Genomic DNA, 16,003 nt, shown 5'->3' with positions numbered 1-16,003 from the left:
CCAACTCCTTAAGAAAAGTTGAGCAGGTTGGGCCAATGCTCATCGGTGTTTAGAAGAATGAGAGGTGATCTTATTGAAACATATAAGATACTGAGGGGGCTCAACAAGATAGATGCAGAGAGGATGTTTCCCCTCATGGGGGCATCTAGGGGGCATAGTTTCAGAATAAGAGGTCGCCCATTTAGAACTGAAATGAGGAGGAATTTCTTCTCTCGAGATCATAAATCTGTGGAATTCTCAGCCCCAGAGAGCTGTGGAGGCTGGGTCATTGAATATATTTAAGGTGGAGATGGACAGATTTTTGAACGATAAGAGAGTGAAGGGTTATGGAGGCGGCCAGCGAAGTGGAGCTGAGCCCACGATCAGATCAGCCATGATCTTATGAAATGGCTGAGCAGGCTCGGGCAGCCAAATGGCCTACTCCTGCTCCTATTATTTTATTATGTTCAATCTGTATTACCCAGAAACAGCTGAATTCTGCCTCATCTTGCAAACACAGCCTCCATAATCTGATTACTTCCCAATCTTTTTGTTTTATTCATTCATGGGATGTGGGCATCGCTGTCAAGTCCCTAATTGGCCATGAGAAAGTGGTGGTGAACTGCCAACTGAGTGGCTTGCTTGGCCATCTCAGAGGGCAGTTAAGAGTCAACCACATTGTTGTGGATCTGGAGTCATACTTAGAAAACATAGAAACATAGAAAATAGGTGCAGGAGTAGGCCATTCGGCCGGTTTGAGCCTGCACCGCCATTCAATGAGTTCATGGCTGAACATGCAACTTCAGTACCCCATTCCTGCTTTCTCGCCATACTCCTTGATCCCCCTAGTAGTAAGGACTACATCTAACTCCATTTTGAATATATTTAGTGAATTGGCCTCAACAACTTCCTGTAGAGAATTCCACAGGTTCACCACTCTCTGGGTGAAGAAGTTTCTCCTCATCTCGGTCCTAATTGGCTTACCCCTTATCCTTAGACTGTGACCCCTGATTCTGACTTCCCCAACATTGTGAACATTCTTCCTGCATCTAACCTGTCTAAACCCGTCAGAATTTTAAACGTTTCTATGAGACCCCCTCTCATTCTTCTGAACTCCAGTGAATACAAGCCCAGTTGATCCAGTCTTTCTTGATATGTCAGTCCTGCCATCCCGGGAATCAGTCTGGTGAACCTTCACTGCACTCCCTCAATAGCAAGAATGTCCTTCCTCAAGTTAGGAGACCAAAACTGTACACAATACTCCAGGTGTGGCCTCACCAAGGCCCTGTACAACTGTAGTAACACCTCCCTGCCCCTGTACTCAAATCCTCAAGCTATGAAGGCCAACATGCCATTTGCTTTCTTAACCGCCTGCTGTACCTGCATGCCAACCTTCAATGACTGATGTACCATGACACCCAGGTTTCGTTGCACCTCCCCTTTTCCTAATCTGTCACCATTCAGATAATAGTCTGTCTCTCTGTTTTTACCACCAAAGTGGATAACCTCACATTTATCCACATTATACTTCATCTGCCATGCATTTGCCCACTCACTTAACCTAACCTATCCAAGTCACTCTGCAGCCTCATAGCATCCTCCTCGCAGCTCACACTTGCCACCCAACTTAGTGTCATCCGCAAATTTGGAGATACTATATTTAATCCCCTAATCCACATAGGCCCAACAGCAGATTTCCTTTCCAAAAAGACATTAGTGAACCAGATGGTTTTTTAATTACAATTACAACTGACACTAGCTTTTTATTCCAGATGCGGTGATGGGATTTGAATTCTCGGCTCTGGGTTACTGGTCCAGTAACATAATCACTAAACTACCGTTCCCTGTTGGGAAAGCATCTGACTTGCTTTCTCTAACTGTAGTCTCAGTTTGTGGTCTATCAAGGAAAGATAGTGTCCATTATACCCATTAGTTTTTACAAAAATGTAACACTAAGTCAGAAGGGGAAAAGTTATATAATGGAGAAATTTTATGGTTACAAACTGCTCCAGTGACGAGCATCACGAAGAGGTAAAACTGGTTAATGTGGGAAGGAGACTATTTTCCCTTAGTGCGGTAAGGGATACTTTTCTGAGTTTAATTTAGGTTGTATTATTGGGGCTGAATTAAGTAAATTTTATTCGGGAGCAAAAAATTCTTAGATGAGCACAAAAGTTCATGCAAAACTTTAAATTTACATAAATGGTAGGATGTCTCTCCATGGACCTACCTCTCGCATGGTGAGTTATTCATCTCAACTGTGTCTGAAGAAATGTTGCGAGAAGGCCTAGCACATCCTCGTTCTTTAGCACACTTCTAGTAGCTGGTACTAGCGAACCCACCTGCCTGCCCTCTTGATTGGAGATGGCTCTTTGTTTCGAGCATGGAAGGCGGCAAAAAATGAAACTTTAAACTTTCCTGTAAAGGAACACGCCCATTAACTGGAGTCCATTGTACTGCGTTTCAGTCATCCTGGGGTATATCTTTCACAAAGTATGAAAATGATTTTGGCACATCTAAAATGTTCTCATCCAACATCTACATTTTAAACCTGGATTGGTATTTGAGTGCAGCACATATTGACTGGATCCCACTCAATCCATGCTCTATTAAATATGGAAGATTCTGGGTTTATCCTTGTGATGATAACTGGGTATTATTTAAACCTTGAACATGATGGGTGCGGCTAAATTAATTATCTTGAGGAATGAAGGATGGGGAGCATGTTTTATCAGGACAAGATCTCAGCTGCTGATCCTGACGGAAATTTAGGAGGAGGTGAAAATAAAACTGGATACTGCTGATAAAATCTGTGTTGTTCACATATCACATTAATTCCTACAACAGGAGTCAAAACAAGAAACTCCAATATTTGAATTGGCCCATTAAAATGGGCAATGTCCACATCCCGTGAATGAATAAAAAAAAGGCACGATTCAAACAATTTGATTTTGTGCACGTGTTTATACTTTGACATATATGGACCATGGAAGTAAAAACTGTGCTTCGCAAATAGCTCCAGACTGCCAAACTAGTTTACTCAGTCAAAAGAAATGGTAATGGCCCTGATTTTAATTCCAGGTGGTTATTGACCAGGTAGGTAGCAGTGTGACTTAGAAACACACCCATCCCAACTCTCAGGCCTCATTTAAATCCCGCCGGCCGACTTCCCACCTGTTCCATGCGGTAAGCAGCAGAAAATTGTGCAGCCCAGAGGCCGTCCCGTCACCAGGTAGGTAGCGGGATCGGCTTTGCGAGATCTCCAATTTGAGAAGGTGGCCGGTGGGGGGGGAGGCGGGTATGCGGTTGGAAATGTCGATGGCAGGGGAGGCCTATGATTTCCAAGAGAGCAGCTAGCCCCACAACTCTGTACAAGCCCTAGTCTGCATCAGGTTAGCTGATCTTCACCAGGGTAGTGGTGGAAATGCTATGATTGGGAGGGAAAGATTCAGCCTGGGTTCCAAATTGCGATTGCTATCCAGTGACCCTTGCCAGAAAGTACAAGCTTATGGATATTGGGTGCAGGCAGGATCAGGCCTTGTGGTGATTCCTATCGAATAGCCAGATGTTTCACTATCTAGGCTTGCACATGAAGAATGTGCGCTTGAATGAAGTATTTGAGCATTGGCCGTACCTTCGGGAGAGAGGGAAAAATTGAAAATAAATGTTAAAAAAACAAGTGGATTAGGTATCACTGTTGGTGTTCTGCTTAATGCTTTAAGGCAGTTCTGTGAAATGATGGATTCTCTGTTAAAATTACAATAAATAAGTTTCTTCATTATGTGATGACAGATATCTGGTCAGGGCTAGGTGGAATGTTAAGGTAATAACTGGCTGGAGAGTAAATCCAAAAGATCAGTCAAATGGCAAAACAAAGCTATAAATCTTAAGGTGATCCAAAATCATCTTCATTTGTTTAAGAAACTCAAACACTTGTACTGAGATTGTCCCAAGAATAATTTGGGGAATTCACAGCACAGTGCGAGAATATTCACCAAGGGTTAGTGGTGGCATTGTGGCTATGATTGCTGTCATTCAGGTACACCTTATTTTCTTATCTTACCCAAGCGTTCTGATATTTGCGCATAGATGATTCTGTTCACGTTGTTATACTCTCTTCCCACCATGGGAGCTACCCAACATGGTCAGATTGGCAACTCGCACATTCGGATATCTCTTACCCTGGCCTGTCATTTGCCTTGTAAGAGGTGGATGGAAATTCTGGCCATTATTGGGCTAGATTTTCGTCTCATTGCGCCCCATTTACGCCTGGGCAGAACGCAAAAATGATTATGTTGGCGCGAAACGAGACGCACAACATTTTGCACCCGGGCGGAATTTTCAGCAGTGGCTTTGCGGTGGCACTAGAACTTGGCGCCCGCCCGATGTTTTCACCGTTTGCCCCGGGCGGAACTTTCGAACATAGCGCCCGATTTAGCGTCAGCCCGGGAACCCGCCAGCAAAAAGCAGTCGCATCCAGGTCGGACCCAGAGCGCACTCAGCGTTAACGGCGCCATCTTTAAAACGGAGAAGAAGTTGAGTGCATAAAAGGATTGGGAGAGGAAGGCTGCGTTTCTCATAGTGAAGTTTTATGTACGTTTATAGATCGTTTAAAGGACATTTGAGGACATTTTAAAAGATGGGGGCCATACTATGTCCTCTCCCAATCCTTTCTGCCCAGGCGCTAAACGGGGCACAATGAGACGAAAATCTAGCCCAATAATGGCCAGAATTTCCATCCACCTCTTACAAGGCAAATGGCAGGCCAGGGTAAGAGATATCCGAATGTGCGAGTTGCCAATCTGACCATGTTGGGTAGCTCCCATGGTGGGAAGAGAGTATAACAACGTGAACAGAATCATCTATGCGCAAATATCAGAACGCTTGGGTAAGATAAGAAAATAAGGTGTACCTGAATGACAGCAATCATAGCCACAATGCCACCACTAACCCTTGGTGAATATTCTCGCACTGTGCTGTGAATTCCCCAAATTATTCTTGGGACAATCTCAGTACAAGTGTTTGAGTTTATTATTCCTGCCCCATTGTCTATTACCACAAACTCACCCTCTGGCAAGATGGCCTATGGGATTCAAACTCAGAACTGCGTTGCTGCACACCTAGTCCCAGGCGCCTCAGAAATCACAAAGCCCGGGAATGTAAAACCTCTGACTTGGTGCTTGCCGGTGGGAAAAGAGTTGTCGAGCGCATCTGTCCTGCCTTCCCCAGAGTAGGCTGATCGATGAACTCCATTTCCTCGTCCTCCTCCTCTCCCACATGATGGCCTGACATGGAGGGGTCCCTTGAGGGATGCAGCGCCTGTGACTGGTCATCTGAAAGTAGAAAGCAACAGGTGAGTGTTTAGCAGCAGGGGAGGGGGCAGGGTGACATGAGGAAGCTCGCATAGCATCGGCTCATTTGAAGGACCGTCGGTACTCCATTATATGTAGTCCACAGACACTGCATCACATTGCCCCAACTCTAGTCCACAGACACTGCATCACATTGCCCCAACTCTAGTCCACAGACACTGCATCACATTGCCCCAAACCTAGTCCACAAACACTGCATGACATTGCCCCAACCCTAGTTCACAGACACTGCATCACATTGCCCCAACTCTAGTCCACAGACACTGCATCACATTGCCCCAACTCTAGTCCACAGACACTGCATCACATTGCCACAACCCTAGTCCACAGACACTGCATCACATTGCCCCAACCCTAGTCCACAGACACTGCATCACATTGCCCCAACCCTAGTCCACAGACACTGCATCACATTGCCCCAACCCTAGTCCACAGACACTGCATCACATTGCCCCAACCCGAGTCCACAGACACTGCATCACATTGCCCCAAACCTAGTCCAGACACTGCATCACATTGCCCCAAACCTAGTCCACAAATACTGCATAACATTGCCCCAACCCTAGTCCACAGACACTGCATCGCGTTGCCCCAACCCAGCCCAGGGAGTGTGCAGGACATGCCCTCAGTCTCCAAGAGGAGGTCAGCACCCCCACGGACAGTTGCCCGACCTGAGACACTGATGAGACCTGCCACTCGCTCCTCCAAGTTGGTGGGTGGCAGTGTCTGAGGCGGACCGCCGCTTGTCTGCTGCTGGTCCTGGCGATTGTGTGATTTCTTTCCTTGTAAAGATGAAAATGGGAATGCTTACAAGAGGGTCCATCTGCTCTTGTGGCACACACAGATATCCACCAAAGCACTTATACAATACTGTGTGAATGTAATACAGTCCTCTGTTTAATGGCCTTGGAAGTTGCACGTGGTTCATCAGGAGGACATTGAAGTGTGGAAACGTCTTGAGATCTTAGAAAGCAATCTTAATAATGTATAAAGATCATTCATGGCAAATAGTGTGTCCAATTTATAATTTAAGTAATGAAGGAGTGCATCAATAAAAATTGTACTCACTCCAACGACCCTCAAAAGATCGCTCAATTTCTTTCTGCACTGTGTTGTACTCCTTACAACAGTGTTGGAGGCAGAGACCACCTCTGCAATTTGCCTCCAGATTCTGTTTAAAAATTGATGGGTGGGCACCAGATCCACTGCTCCAGTACAATTCAGGCCATCTTCATTCCACAGCCCCCACAGAGATTCGTTTGCCTCTGTTGTGTCCTTGAATGCTCTAATAATGACTCCACAAGGCAATGTGTTGTATTTGAACTGTAGTGACCTTAGTCCTTTATTTGTTAACTCGAGAGTGAGGATCACACCTGGTGGCCTGCCTTTTATACTAGGCCAGGCACACCTGTACAAGTAACCTACAAGCCTCCCACTGCTGTGCCCTCTGGTGGCACACATTGTGATTGTACAAACAGTCGCCATGTAGGATACATGACATCATTCTCCCCTGAGCCTTTAGTGCAAATTGCCTTTGCATTGACTGTGCTCTGGGCATAGCTCTATCTGGTTGACCCTTGGCAGGTTGTTTCAATCTTGGGTCAGCGGTTGGTGCAGTAGAGTGCTGGTAGTTGCTGTTTGTGTGTGTCCCTGACCACTCCATTCTCTTCACCCCCCCACCCCCCCACATATAGATTATGCCGGAGGCTCATTGCAATCATATACACTCAGAAGAACAAGTTTGCATTACATTTGTGATTCCTTTGTGAGACAAGTACGTTAGACATTAACGGTGCGTAAGGACAAAGTAGTTCCAGAACGGCTGGGTGGTGTCCCTGCAGTCTGGTGGCGACGCTGTGCCCAGTGCTGGCAGTGGGAACTCAGTTGGCTTGAGTTGCCTGTTCTTGGGGCTGTTGCTGTGATTCCTAGCATCGGGCAGGTTCACAGATACCTGTGACCTCCCTGTCCTTTCTTTGCACCCTGGGTCACTGCTGCTCCCTGAGGAGCTGTCGTCTAGCCATGCACAGGGAACTGCTGACTCACTAGCATGGGCGTTGTTTTTGGAATCCTGGCTGGTCCCGGTCCCCTTTGGGAGGACTGTTGCGGGTGACCCTTCGTTTCCGGGTATGGCCTTGGTGGCGATGGGGTCTGGGGGCTGCGCCTTAGCACAGTTTGCTCTTTCAGGCTCGTGGCGGTTGGTGCCATCGGTGCCTGAGAGGTGGAGCCAATCAGGGGCAGGATATCGATACCGGTGCTGTCACCCTCCTGAGATCGCTTGCTCTGCAGCTCATGTGTATTGGTTGCTTGTGGCCACACTCCATGGTGCATAACTCTGGTCCCAGGGACGCAGGCTACAGCATTGGATAGCTCGCTGGACCTGTGTGCTCCCGATGGGCGTCTCCCGCTGCATTGGCTGCGTGCAGTTGGAATCCTACATTGCACAACTTTTCATTACTTGTTGTGGATACTCTGTAGCTTCAATTGCGATCGCGCGACTTTTCCTCACTGATTGCATGTACACAACTCTGATCATCAGTTACACATTTTATCTCTAACTTACAGTTGCTATTACATTGCTTGAGTGTGTGGAACTGTCCCTTTAATAGTAGTGGGTTGCAGGCTCTCCTTTAAGAGAGCCTTGCTTGCTTTACCCCAATCCTCTTCTCCGTTTGGTGCCACGTGTTACTCCTTCAGTGCTGCACCTCGTGGTCTGGCCGCAGCCATCTTTTTCTTCAGCGCCTCACCTTGTGGTTTGGGCGCCATCTTTCCTCCATCCATGGTGTCGACTGTGGTGATCCTCTTCTCCCCGGGTTCTGCCACCGAAGTTGGGAAGTCGCCTTTGCATCCGATTGTGCTTCGGGTCATCTCAACTGTATCATCTCCACGCAGTCGTGCTGAGCGATCTGTGCCTCGGGTGCTGTACTGGTCAGCTCTCTGGTGCCGGGTCCACCCTCAAGTGAGGGCTTGCTGTGCCTCCGAACGTGGAGCATTGGTCCATCACCTGCAACAATCCACAGAGGTAACTTGTGCACCGCGCCATCATGGAGTACCTTTACATCTGCACTACCAACGACTGGGATAAGTTCATCAGTGTAGGTGCACAGCTTTACCTGAACCGGGACCAACTTGGGTCGTTCAGCTTGATTGTCCCATAGCCTCTCAAAGGCTTCTTGATTCATTACTGACTGGCTCGCCCCCGTGTCCACTTCCATGAAGACTGGAACGCCATCTATCTCGACTTCCATCCTCAAAGGGGAACACTCGGTGGTGCAGGTAAACATGCTATATACCTCACCATGGAACTGAGCTGCCTCTCTGCCTATCATTTCATAATCTGCACTGGATTCATGGCCATCTTCATCGACGCAGTGAGTCATATTTCTCTTACACATTTGTTGGAAGCGGCCCTTTGCATACATAGTCTTTAAAGCAGCACTGGTGAGCCCTGTGATTCCCTCCACAACGCCAGCATTGAGCTACTTGGTTAGCCCCCCTTGGTGGACTCTGAGTTAAGGGACTTGGAGGCCTGTTCTCTCTCCCCTGACAGGGTTCGTGTTCTGCAGTCCAGCCTCTAAATGGTGCCACTCGGTGCAGAGTACCTGCTGGGTTTGAGTCCTGAGGGTGAGTCATCTGCCTAGAGCCGCAGGCCGAGGTTATGAATGCCTGGCTCACAGAGATGGCCTTCTGCAGTGTGATTGTGGGTATCCGCCAACAGTAGTTGATGAAGAAGGCCCTCATGGCTGATTCCAATGACAAAAATGTCCCGCAGCGCTTCGGTGAGGTGGTTACCGAAATCACATGGTGTCGCCAGCCTCCTGAGGTCTGCGGTGTATTTCGCGATTTCCTGGCCTTCGGGCTGTCAGTGGGTGTAGAACCGGTGTCTGGCTGTGAGGATGCTCTCCTTGGGCTTGAGTTGCTCATAGATCAGAGTTACGAGCTCCTTGTACTTCTTGGTCATTGTCTTCGCTGGTGCCAGACGGTGGGCCCACAACTGGTTAGCAGGATAGCTCTACGCTTGCCAGCCAGAGTGGCCGGGTTGTCTCCTGCCAGGTCGTTTGCTTGGAAGAAATGGTCGAGCCTCTGCATAAAGGCGTCCCAATCATCACCATCAACGAACTGCTGTAATGTACCAAGGGTAGCCATTTTCGTGTGAAAGTCTATAATCTCGTCACCAACTGTTGTGTCCTTGAATGCTCCAATAATGACTCCACGAGGCAATGTGTTGTACTTGAACTGTAGTGACCTTAGTCCTTTATTTGTTAACTCCAGAGTGAGGCTCACACCTGGTGGCCAGCCTTTTATACTAGGCCAGGCACACCTGTACAGGTAATCTACAAATCTTTCACTGCTGTGCCCTCTGGTGGCACACCTTGTGATAGTACCAACAGTAGCCATATAGGATACATGACAGCCTCCTATGTAAATCGTCTCGCATGCTGCCTGCTCCATCATCAAAATACAAACTGGCTGATTCAGCCCCGGGTGTACTGCGCATGCACACGGTCACTCCTTGCATTAGCATTTGTGATAGGACAGCAGACCAGGAGCGCAGGAAGAAACAGAAAAAATAAAATTTGCGCATGCTTCGGGGCCGAAGCTTTGGCTCTGCGCACAAAATCTGTCGTGCAACGCCGGAGTTAGCGCTACCGGTCATCGGCAACTTTAATTTGGCAAAAGTTGCCCACTCTGACACTTACGCTAACCTGGTGCTAAAAAAAAATTTACCACGATTTTCGCCCGGAAACGGGCGAAATTGCAAAAACCCGAAATCCAGCCCATTATGTAGTCCCATTGCATGCAGATTGCAGCAGAAAGTAAAGGAGGATTTCTTGTTCTTGTTCAAATCCAATTATCTCTATATTTCTATTGAAATATTATTTAAATACTAGACTTTAATGATTGGAACATTCCACATTGTGCATCATTTTAATGAAATAAATCATTAAACATAAAATGAATAAAGCAGTAAAATAAAACTCATTGCAAATATTTGCACATAAACAATGCCAAATTTTTGGACAGACGAGTCTGTACTGCAAGTAAGATTTTGAGTAAAATCTTTGGAGGAGTATGTTCAGAGATTTGACTGACCCCTTCCTAAAATGCCAGTTAAAAACTATTTAAAATTTTTAAGCCAATGCATTTGGCTTCAATGCCTCTGATTTAAGGAGAGGAAAAAATCAGCAGGAGCTTCGACTCCTGATCGCTTTCTAGTAGTATGTACTGTAAATGATTCATGATTTAGATGAAGGAATTGAGTGTAATATCTCCAAGTTTGCAGATGACACTTAGCTGGGTGACGGTGTGAGCTGTGAGGAGGACACTAAGGGGCCAAGTTTCGGCCTGAGTTGCTCCTGTTTTTTTGGAGCAACTGGTTTAGAACGGAGTATCTTAGAAATTTGAATTCTCGGCATTTAGTTTGCTCCAGTTCTAGTCAGTTAGAACAGTTTCACTTTGGAACAGAATTTTTTTTTCAAAAGGGGGCGTGTCCGGCCACTTACGAATGTTTTCAAAGTTTAGGCAGTGAAAACTTACTCCAAACTAACTTAGAATAGAGTAAGTGAAGATTTTTGTACGTTCGAAAAAACCTTGTCTACACTTTAGAAAATCAGGCGTAGGTTCCAAATCAGACGCAGGGATGGGGTGGGGGGAGGTTTAAAGGGAAGTTTACAAACATTAAACATTTCAGTTTTACAAATAAAGAGCCATCATCAATAATAAATGATAAATACATCAATAAATCAACCAATAAATCAATCAAAAACAATTAATAAAAAATAAAAAAATTTTAAAAATCAATAAATCAAACATTTTCTACTTACCGACTGCAGCACCGGGAGTCCTCCAACAGCGTGCTGGGACGGCCCCCCCAGTGTGTCTCTGTCAGTGTCTCTTATCTCTCTGTCTGTCTGTGTGTGTATGTCTCTCACTTTCTGTCTGTCAGTGTCTGTGTTTCTGACAGGGGGGAGGGGGAGAAGGGAGGGGAAGGAGAGAGAGGAGAGAGGGAGAGGAGGGAGAGAAGGACGCTGAATGGCTGGGCCCAAGACTTCGGGCTGGATTTACAGATAGGTGGCGTCGGGTCTCGGAGGTCCAGGGGGGAGTGGGTTTAGAAGAGTCACGGAGGGCGGTGGCGGGGGGAATCGCGGGGGCGGGGGGGGAGAGTCGCGGAGGTTGGGGTCACGGGGGGAGTCGTGGGGGGAGTCGCGGAGGGCGGGGGTGAGAGAGAGTCGCGGGGGGGGGAGAGAGGGTCGCGGAGGGCGGGAGCGGGGGGGAGAGAGAGGAGAAGAGTCGCGGGGGGGGGGAGAAGAGTCGCGGAGGTCCGGGGTGGGCAGGGAGAGTTGAGGAGGTCGGGGGTGGGCAGGGAGAGAGTCGCGGGGGTGGGGGGGTGCGTGGAGGTTGGGGGTGGTGGGAGTGGAGGTCGGGTCGTCGGGGGGGGGGGGGGGAAGGTCAGGACGCCGGGCGGGGGGGGGAAGAGCAGGGGTCCGGTCCGGTCAGGTGGGAGGTGAGCCTTATCCACGCAGCCCCAGTGAGGCCATTCGGCCAGGGCTGTAGGGGCTGCGTGCTTCGGGCCCCTCCCACAGTTTTGGGCGCCTGGAGCTACTGCACATGTTTTCAGCGCAGGGGCCTGGCTCCGCCCCCCACAGCTCGTGCTGCGCCGCGCCCAGCTCCAGAGGGCCTGCAGGGAGCCGGAGAATAGATGAGTTTTTTTTAGGCGCACTTTGTGGCGCGAAAAACGGGCGTCCAGGTCCAGGCTGCGCCATTTTAGGCGCGGCCCGAAACTTGGGCCCTAAGAGGCTGCAGGGTGACTTGGACAGGTTAGGTGAGTGGGCAAATGCATGGCAGATGCAGTGTAATGTCGATAAATGTGAGGTTATCCACTTTGGTGGCAAAAACAGGAAAACAGATTATCTGAATGGTGATAGTTAGGAAAAGTGGAGGTGCAACGAGACCTGGGTGTCGTGGTACATCAGTCATTGAAAGTTGGCATGCAGGTATAGCAGGCGGTGAAGAAGGCAAATGGCATGTTGGCCTTTATAGTGAGAGGATTTGATTATAGGAGTAGGGAGGTCTTACTGCTGTTATACAGGGCCTTGGTGAGACCATACCTTGAATATTGTGTACAGTTTTGGTCTCCTAATCTGAGGAAGGACATTCTTGCTATTGAGGGAGTGCAGCGAAGGTTCATCAGACTGATTCCTGGGATGGCAGGACTGACATATGAAGAAAGACTGGATCAACTAGGCTTATATTCACTGGAATTTAGAAGAATGAGAGGGGATCTCATAGAAACATATAAAATTCTGACGGGATTGGACAGGTTAGATGCAGGAAGAATGTTCCCGATGTTCGGGAAGTCCAGAACTAGGGGTCACAGTCTAAGGATAAAAGGTAAGCCATTTAGGACCTAGATGAGGAGAAACTTCTTCACTTAGAGAATTGTGAACCTGTGGAATTCTCTACCACAAAGTTGTTGAGGCCAGTTCGTTAGATATATTCAAAAGGGAGTTAGATGTGGCCCTTACGGCTAAAGGGATCAAGGGATATGGAGAGAAAGCAGGAATGGGGTACTGAAGTTGCATGATCAGCCATGACATTGAATGGTGGTGCAGGCTCGAAGAGCCGAATGGCCTACTCCTGCACCTATTTTCTATGTTTCTATGTAAAGTGTGTGTGCATGTCTGCATATATTCATGTGAGGGTGAGGGCATGAGGAAGCTTGGCCATGGTGCCACCCATAGCTAAATAACCAGTCGGCACTCAGTCTAGGCCTACATGTTATAACTGTCCACTTGAGTGAGCACTGGAGCTGCTCGGGCCTGTGAAACCAAATGCCATTAAGGTAAAAAGAAACTGCTTGGAAAATCTAACCTTATTTTTATAATTGTGATGTGGGAATCTCTGGCAAGGCTGGCATTTGTTGCTCATCCCTAGCTTCCTTGGAAAGAACCATTACAGTCCATGCGGAGAGATTGTTCCTGTAATGTTGTTGGGTATTCTTAAAATCGTTTACAAAGCAATATTTTAATTGTTTTTCTTCTACTTTGTAGCTTCAGAAAGTGACCTGCAGAATAAGCGTCTGAAGCTGGATTATGAGGAAATCACTCTCTGTCTAAAAGAAGTGACTCTGGTTTGGGAGAAAATGCTCAACGTGCCTGTCAGGTCAACGGTTAAATTTGACATGGAGAATATTCATGCAGCCATGGACCAAGGTGAGTGATCAGCATGTATTAGTTAGCATTTAAATAACACATGTCATCATAAATTCAATTGTTTACAACAACAACCACTTGTATTTATATCGTGCCTTTAACGTAGTAAAATGTCCCAAGGCGTTTCACAGGAGTATTGTAAGACAAAAATTTGACACTGAGCCACACAAGGAGAAATTAGAGCAGATGGAGGTACGTTTTAAGGATCGTCTTAAAGGAGGAAACAGAGGTAGAGAGGCGGAGAGGTTTACGGAGGGAATTTCAGAGCTTAGGGCCTAGATAGCTGAAGATACAGCCACCAATAGTTGAGTGATTATAATCAGGGATGCACAAGAGGCCAGAATTCAAGGAGCACAGATATTTGCTGGGGTGGGGGGGGGGGGGTTGGTGGGGGGTCTTATGGGGCTGGAGGATATTAGAAACTGTGAGGGGTGAGTCCGTGGGGGGATTTAAAAACAAGGATGAGAATTTGGAAATCGAAGTGTGCTTAACCGGGAGCCAATGTGGGTCAGCGAGCACAGGGATGATGGATGAACCGGACTTGGTTTGAGTTAGGACACAGGTAGCCAAGTTTTGGATGACCTCAAGCTGACTTAGGGTAAAATGTGGGAGGCCAGCCAGGAGTGCATTGGTTAATCAAGTCTAGAGGTAAAAAAGGCATGGATGAGGGTTTCGGAAGCAAATGAGCTGAGGCAGGGGTGGAGGCGGGCGATGTAACAAAGGTGTAAATAGGTGGTCTTAGTGAAGGGGGGAAGCTCATTTCAGGGTCAGATATGACACTAAGGTTGCGAACAGTCTGGCTCAGCCTCAGACAGAAGTTAGGGAGAGGGATGGAGTCAGTGGCTAGGGAATGGAGTTTGTGGTGGGAACCAAAAAGAATGGCTTTGCTCTTCCCAATATTTAATTGGAGAACATTTTGAAGATAATCCTGAAGATAATGAGGTTCCTGTTGGAATCATTTAATGGTATTAAATTCAGATACAATTTGAGAGAATATCATATGGAATATAGTGCTGGTCAGTTAACTTACATGGTTAGAGTGTGGTACTAATAGCACGTTCAATCCCTGTCCTTATGAGCTACACTGCCCGCCGCTGCTCGTTTGATAATGTGCCATGTAATAGGCTTGCCAACAAAGTTGAACCCCATGGAATAAAAGGGACAGTGGCAGGATGGATATGAAATTGGCTGAGTGGCAGGAAACAGAGAGTAGTGATGAATGGTTGTTTATCGGACTGGAGGACAGTATACAGGGGTGTTCGCCAGGGGTCGGTACTCGGACCACTGCTTTTCTTGATGCATGTTAATGACTTGGACTTGGGTGTACAGGGCACAGTTTCAAAATTTGCAGATGACACAAAACTTGGAAGTATAGTGAATAATAAGAAGGATAGACAGGTTGGAGGAATGGGTGGAGAAAAGTGTGAAGTGATACATTTTGGTAGGAAAAACGAGGAGAAGAAATATAAATTAAAGGGTACAATTCTAAAGGGGGTGCATGAACAGGGAGACCTGGGGGTATATGTGCACAAATCGTTGAAGGTGGCAGGGCAGGTTGAGAAAACGGTTTTAAAAAAAAAATATGGTATCCTAGGCTTCATAAATAGAGGCATAGAGTACAAAAATAAGAAAGTTATGATGAACCGTTATAAAACACTGGTCCGACTTCAATTCTGGGCACCACACTTTAGAAAGTATATGAAGGCCTTAGAGAGGGTGCAGAAAAGATTTACAAGAAAGATTTAATGGAGGAAGGACTTCAGTTACGTGGATAGACTGGAGACAGTGGGGGGGGGGGAGAGGTTGAGGGTGGAAAGTTGTCGAGGGTAGAAGGTGGGAGTTGTTTAGCAGTGGAACTCCCTAGAGAGCTGCCACCAGGTGACCATCTTGTTGCTTCAATGGCCTCATCTGGAGGAAGGAGAGCATGCCAGATGATCTTAGAGATGCATCCTTAAAAAGGGGGACAAGTCCGACTGCGACAGAGGAATCTCCCTGCTATCAGCCATTGAGAAAGTCGTCACTAGAGTCCTCTTCAACCATCTTCTTCCTGTGGCCGAGGAGCTCCTCCCGGAGTCGCAGTGCGGATTTCGTCCCCCACGAGGCACAATGGACATGACAGGAAAAATGCAGGGAACAGCGCCAGCCCTTATACATGGCCGCCTTCAACCTTACAAAGGCCTTTGACACTGTCAACCGCGAGGGTCTATGGAGCGTCTTCCTCCGTTTCGGATGCCCCCAAAAGGTACCATCTTCCGCCTGCTCCACGACGACATGCAGGCCCTGATCCTTATCAATGGATCCATCGCAGACCCAATCCACGTCCAGACCGGAGTCAAACAGGGTTGCGTCATCACCCCAACCCTCTTCTCAATCTTCCTCGCTGCCATGCTCCACCTCACAGTCGACAAGCTCCCGGCTGGAGTGGAACTAAACTATAGAACC

General features: G+C 47.4%; 1 protein-coding gene across 4 annotated transcripts in view; it reads left to right on the top strand.

The window, feature by feature from the left end:
• LOC139242811 (TBC1 domain family member 1-like) overlaps window positions 1-16,003 on the top strand; it is a 428,759-nt gene that overhangs the window by 309,344 nt on the left and 103,412 nt on the right. For all 4 annotated transcript variants that reach the window (XM_070870508.1, XM_070870511.1, XM_070870517.1 and 1 more), the window contains one exon: window positions 13,400-13,561. In XM_070870508.1, coding sequence (XP_070726609.1) covers window positions 13,400-13,561 — 162 coding nt within the window. The remainder of the gene's footprint in view (window positions 1-13,399; window positions 13,562-16,003) is intronic.

Source organism: Pristiophorus japonicus, chromosome 2 (genome assembly GCF_044704955.1).
Source record: "Pristiophorus japonicus isolate sPriJap1 chromosome 2, sPriJap1.hap1, whole genome shotgun sequence".
NCBI classification, from domain to species: domain Eukaryota; kingdom Metazoa; phylum Chordata; class Chondrichthyes; family Pristiophoridae; genus Pristiophorus; species Pristiophorus japonicus.
The sequence above is the reverse complement of the archived record's forward strand: the minus strand, read 5'-3'. Positions and strand labels throughout refer to the sequence as shown.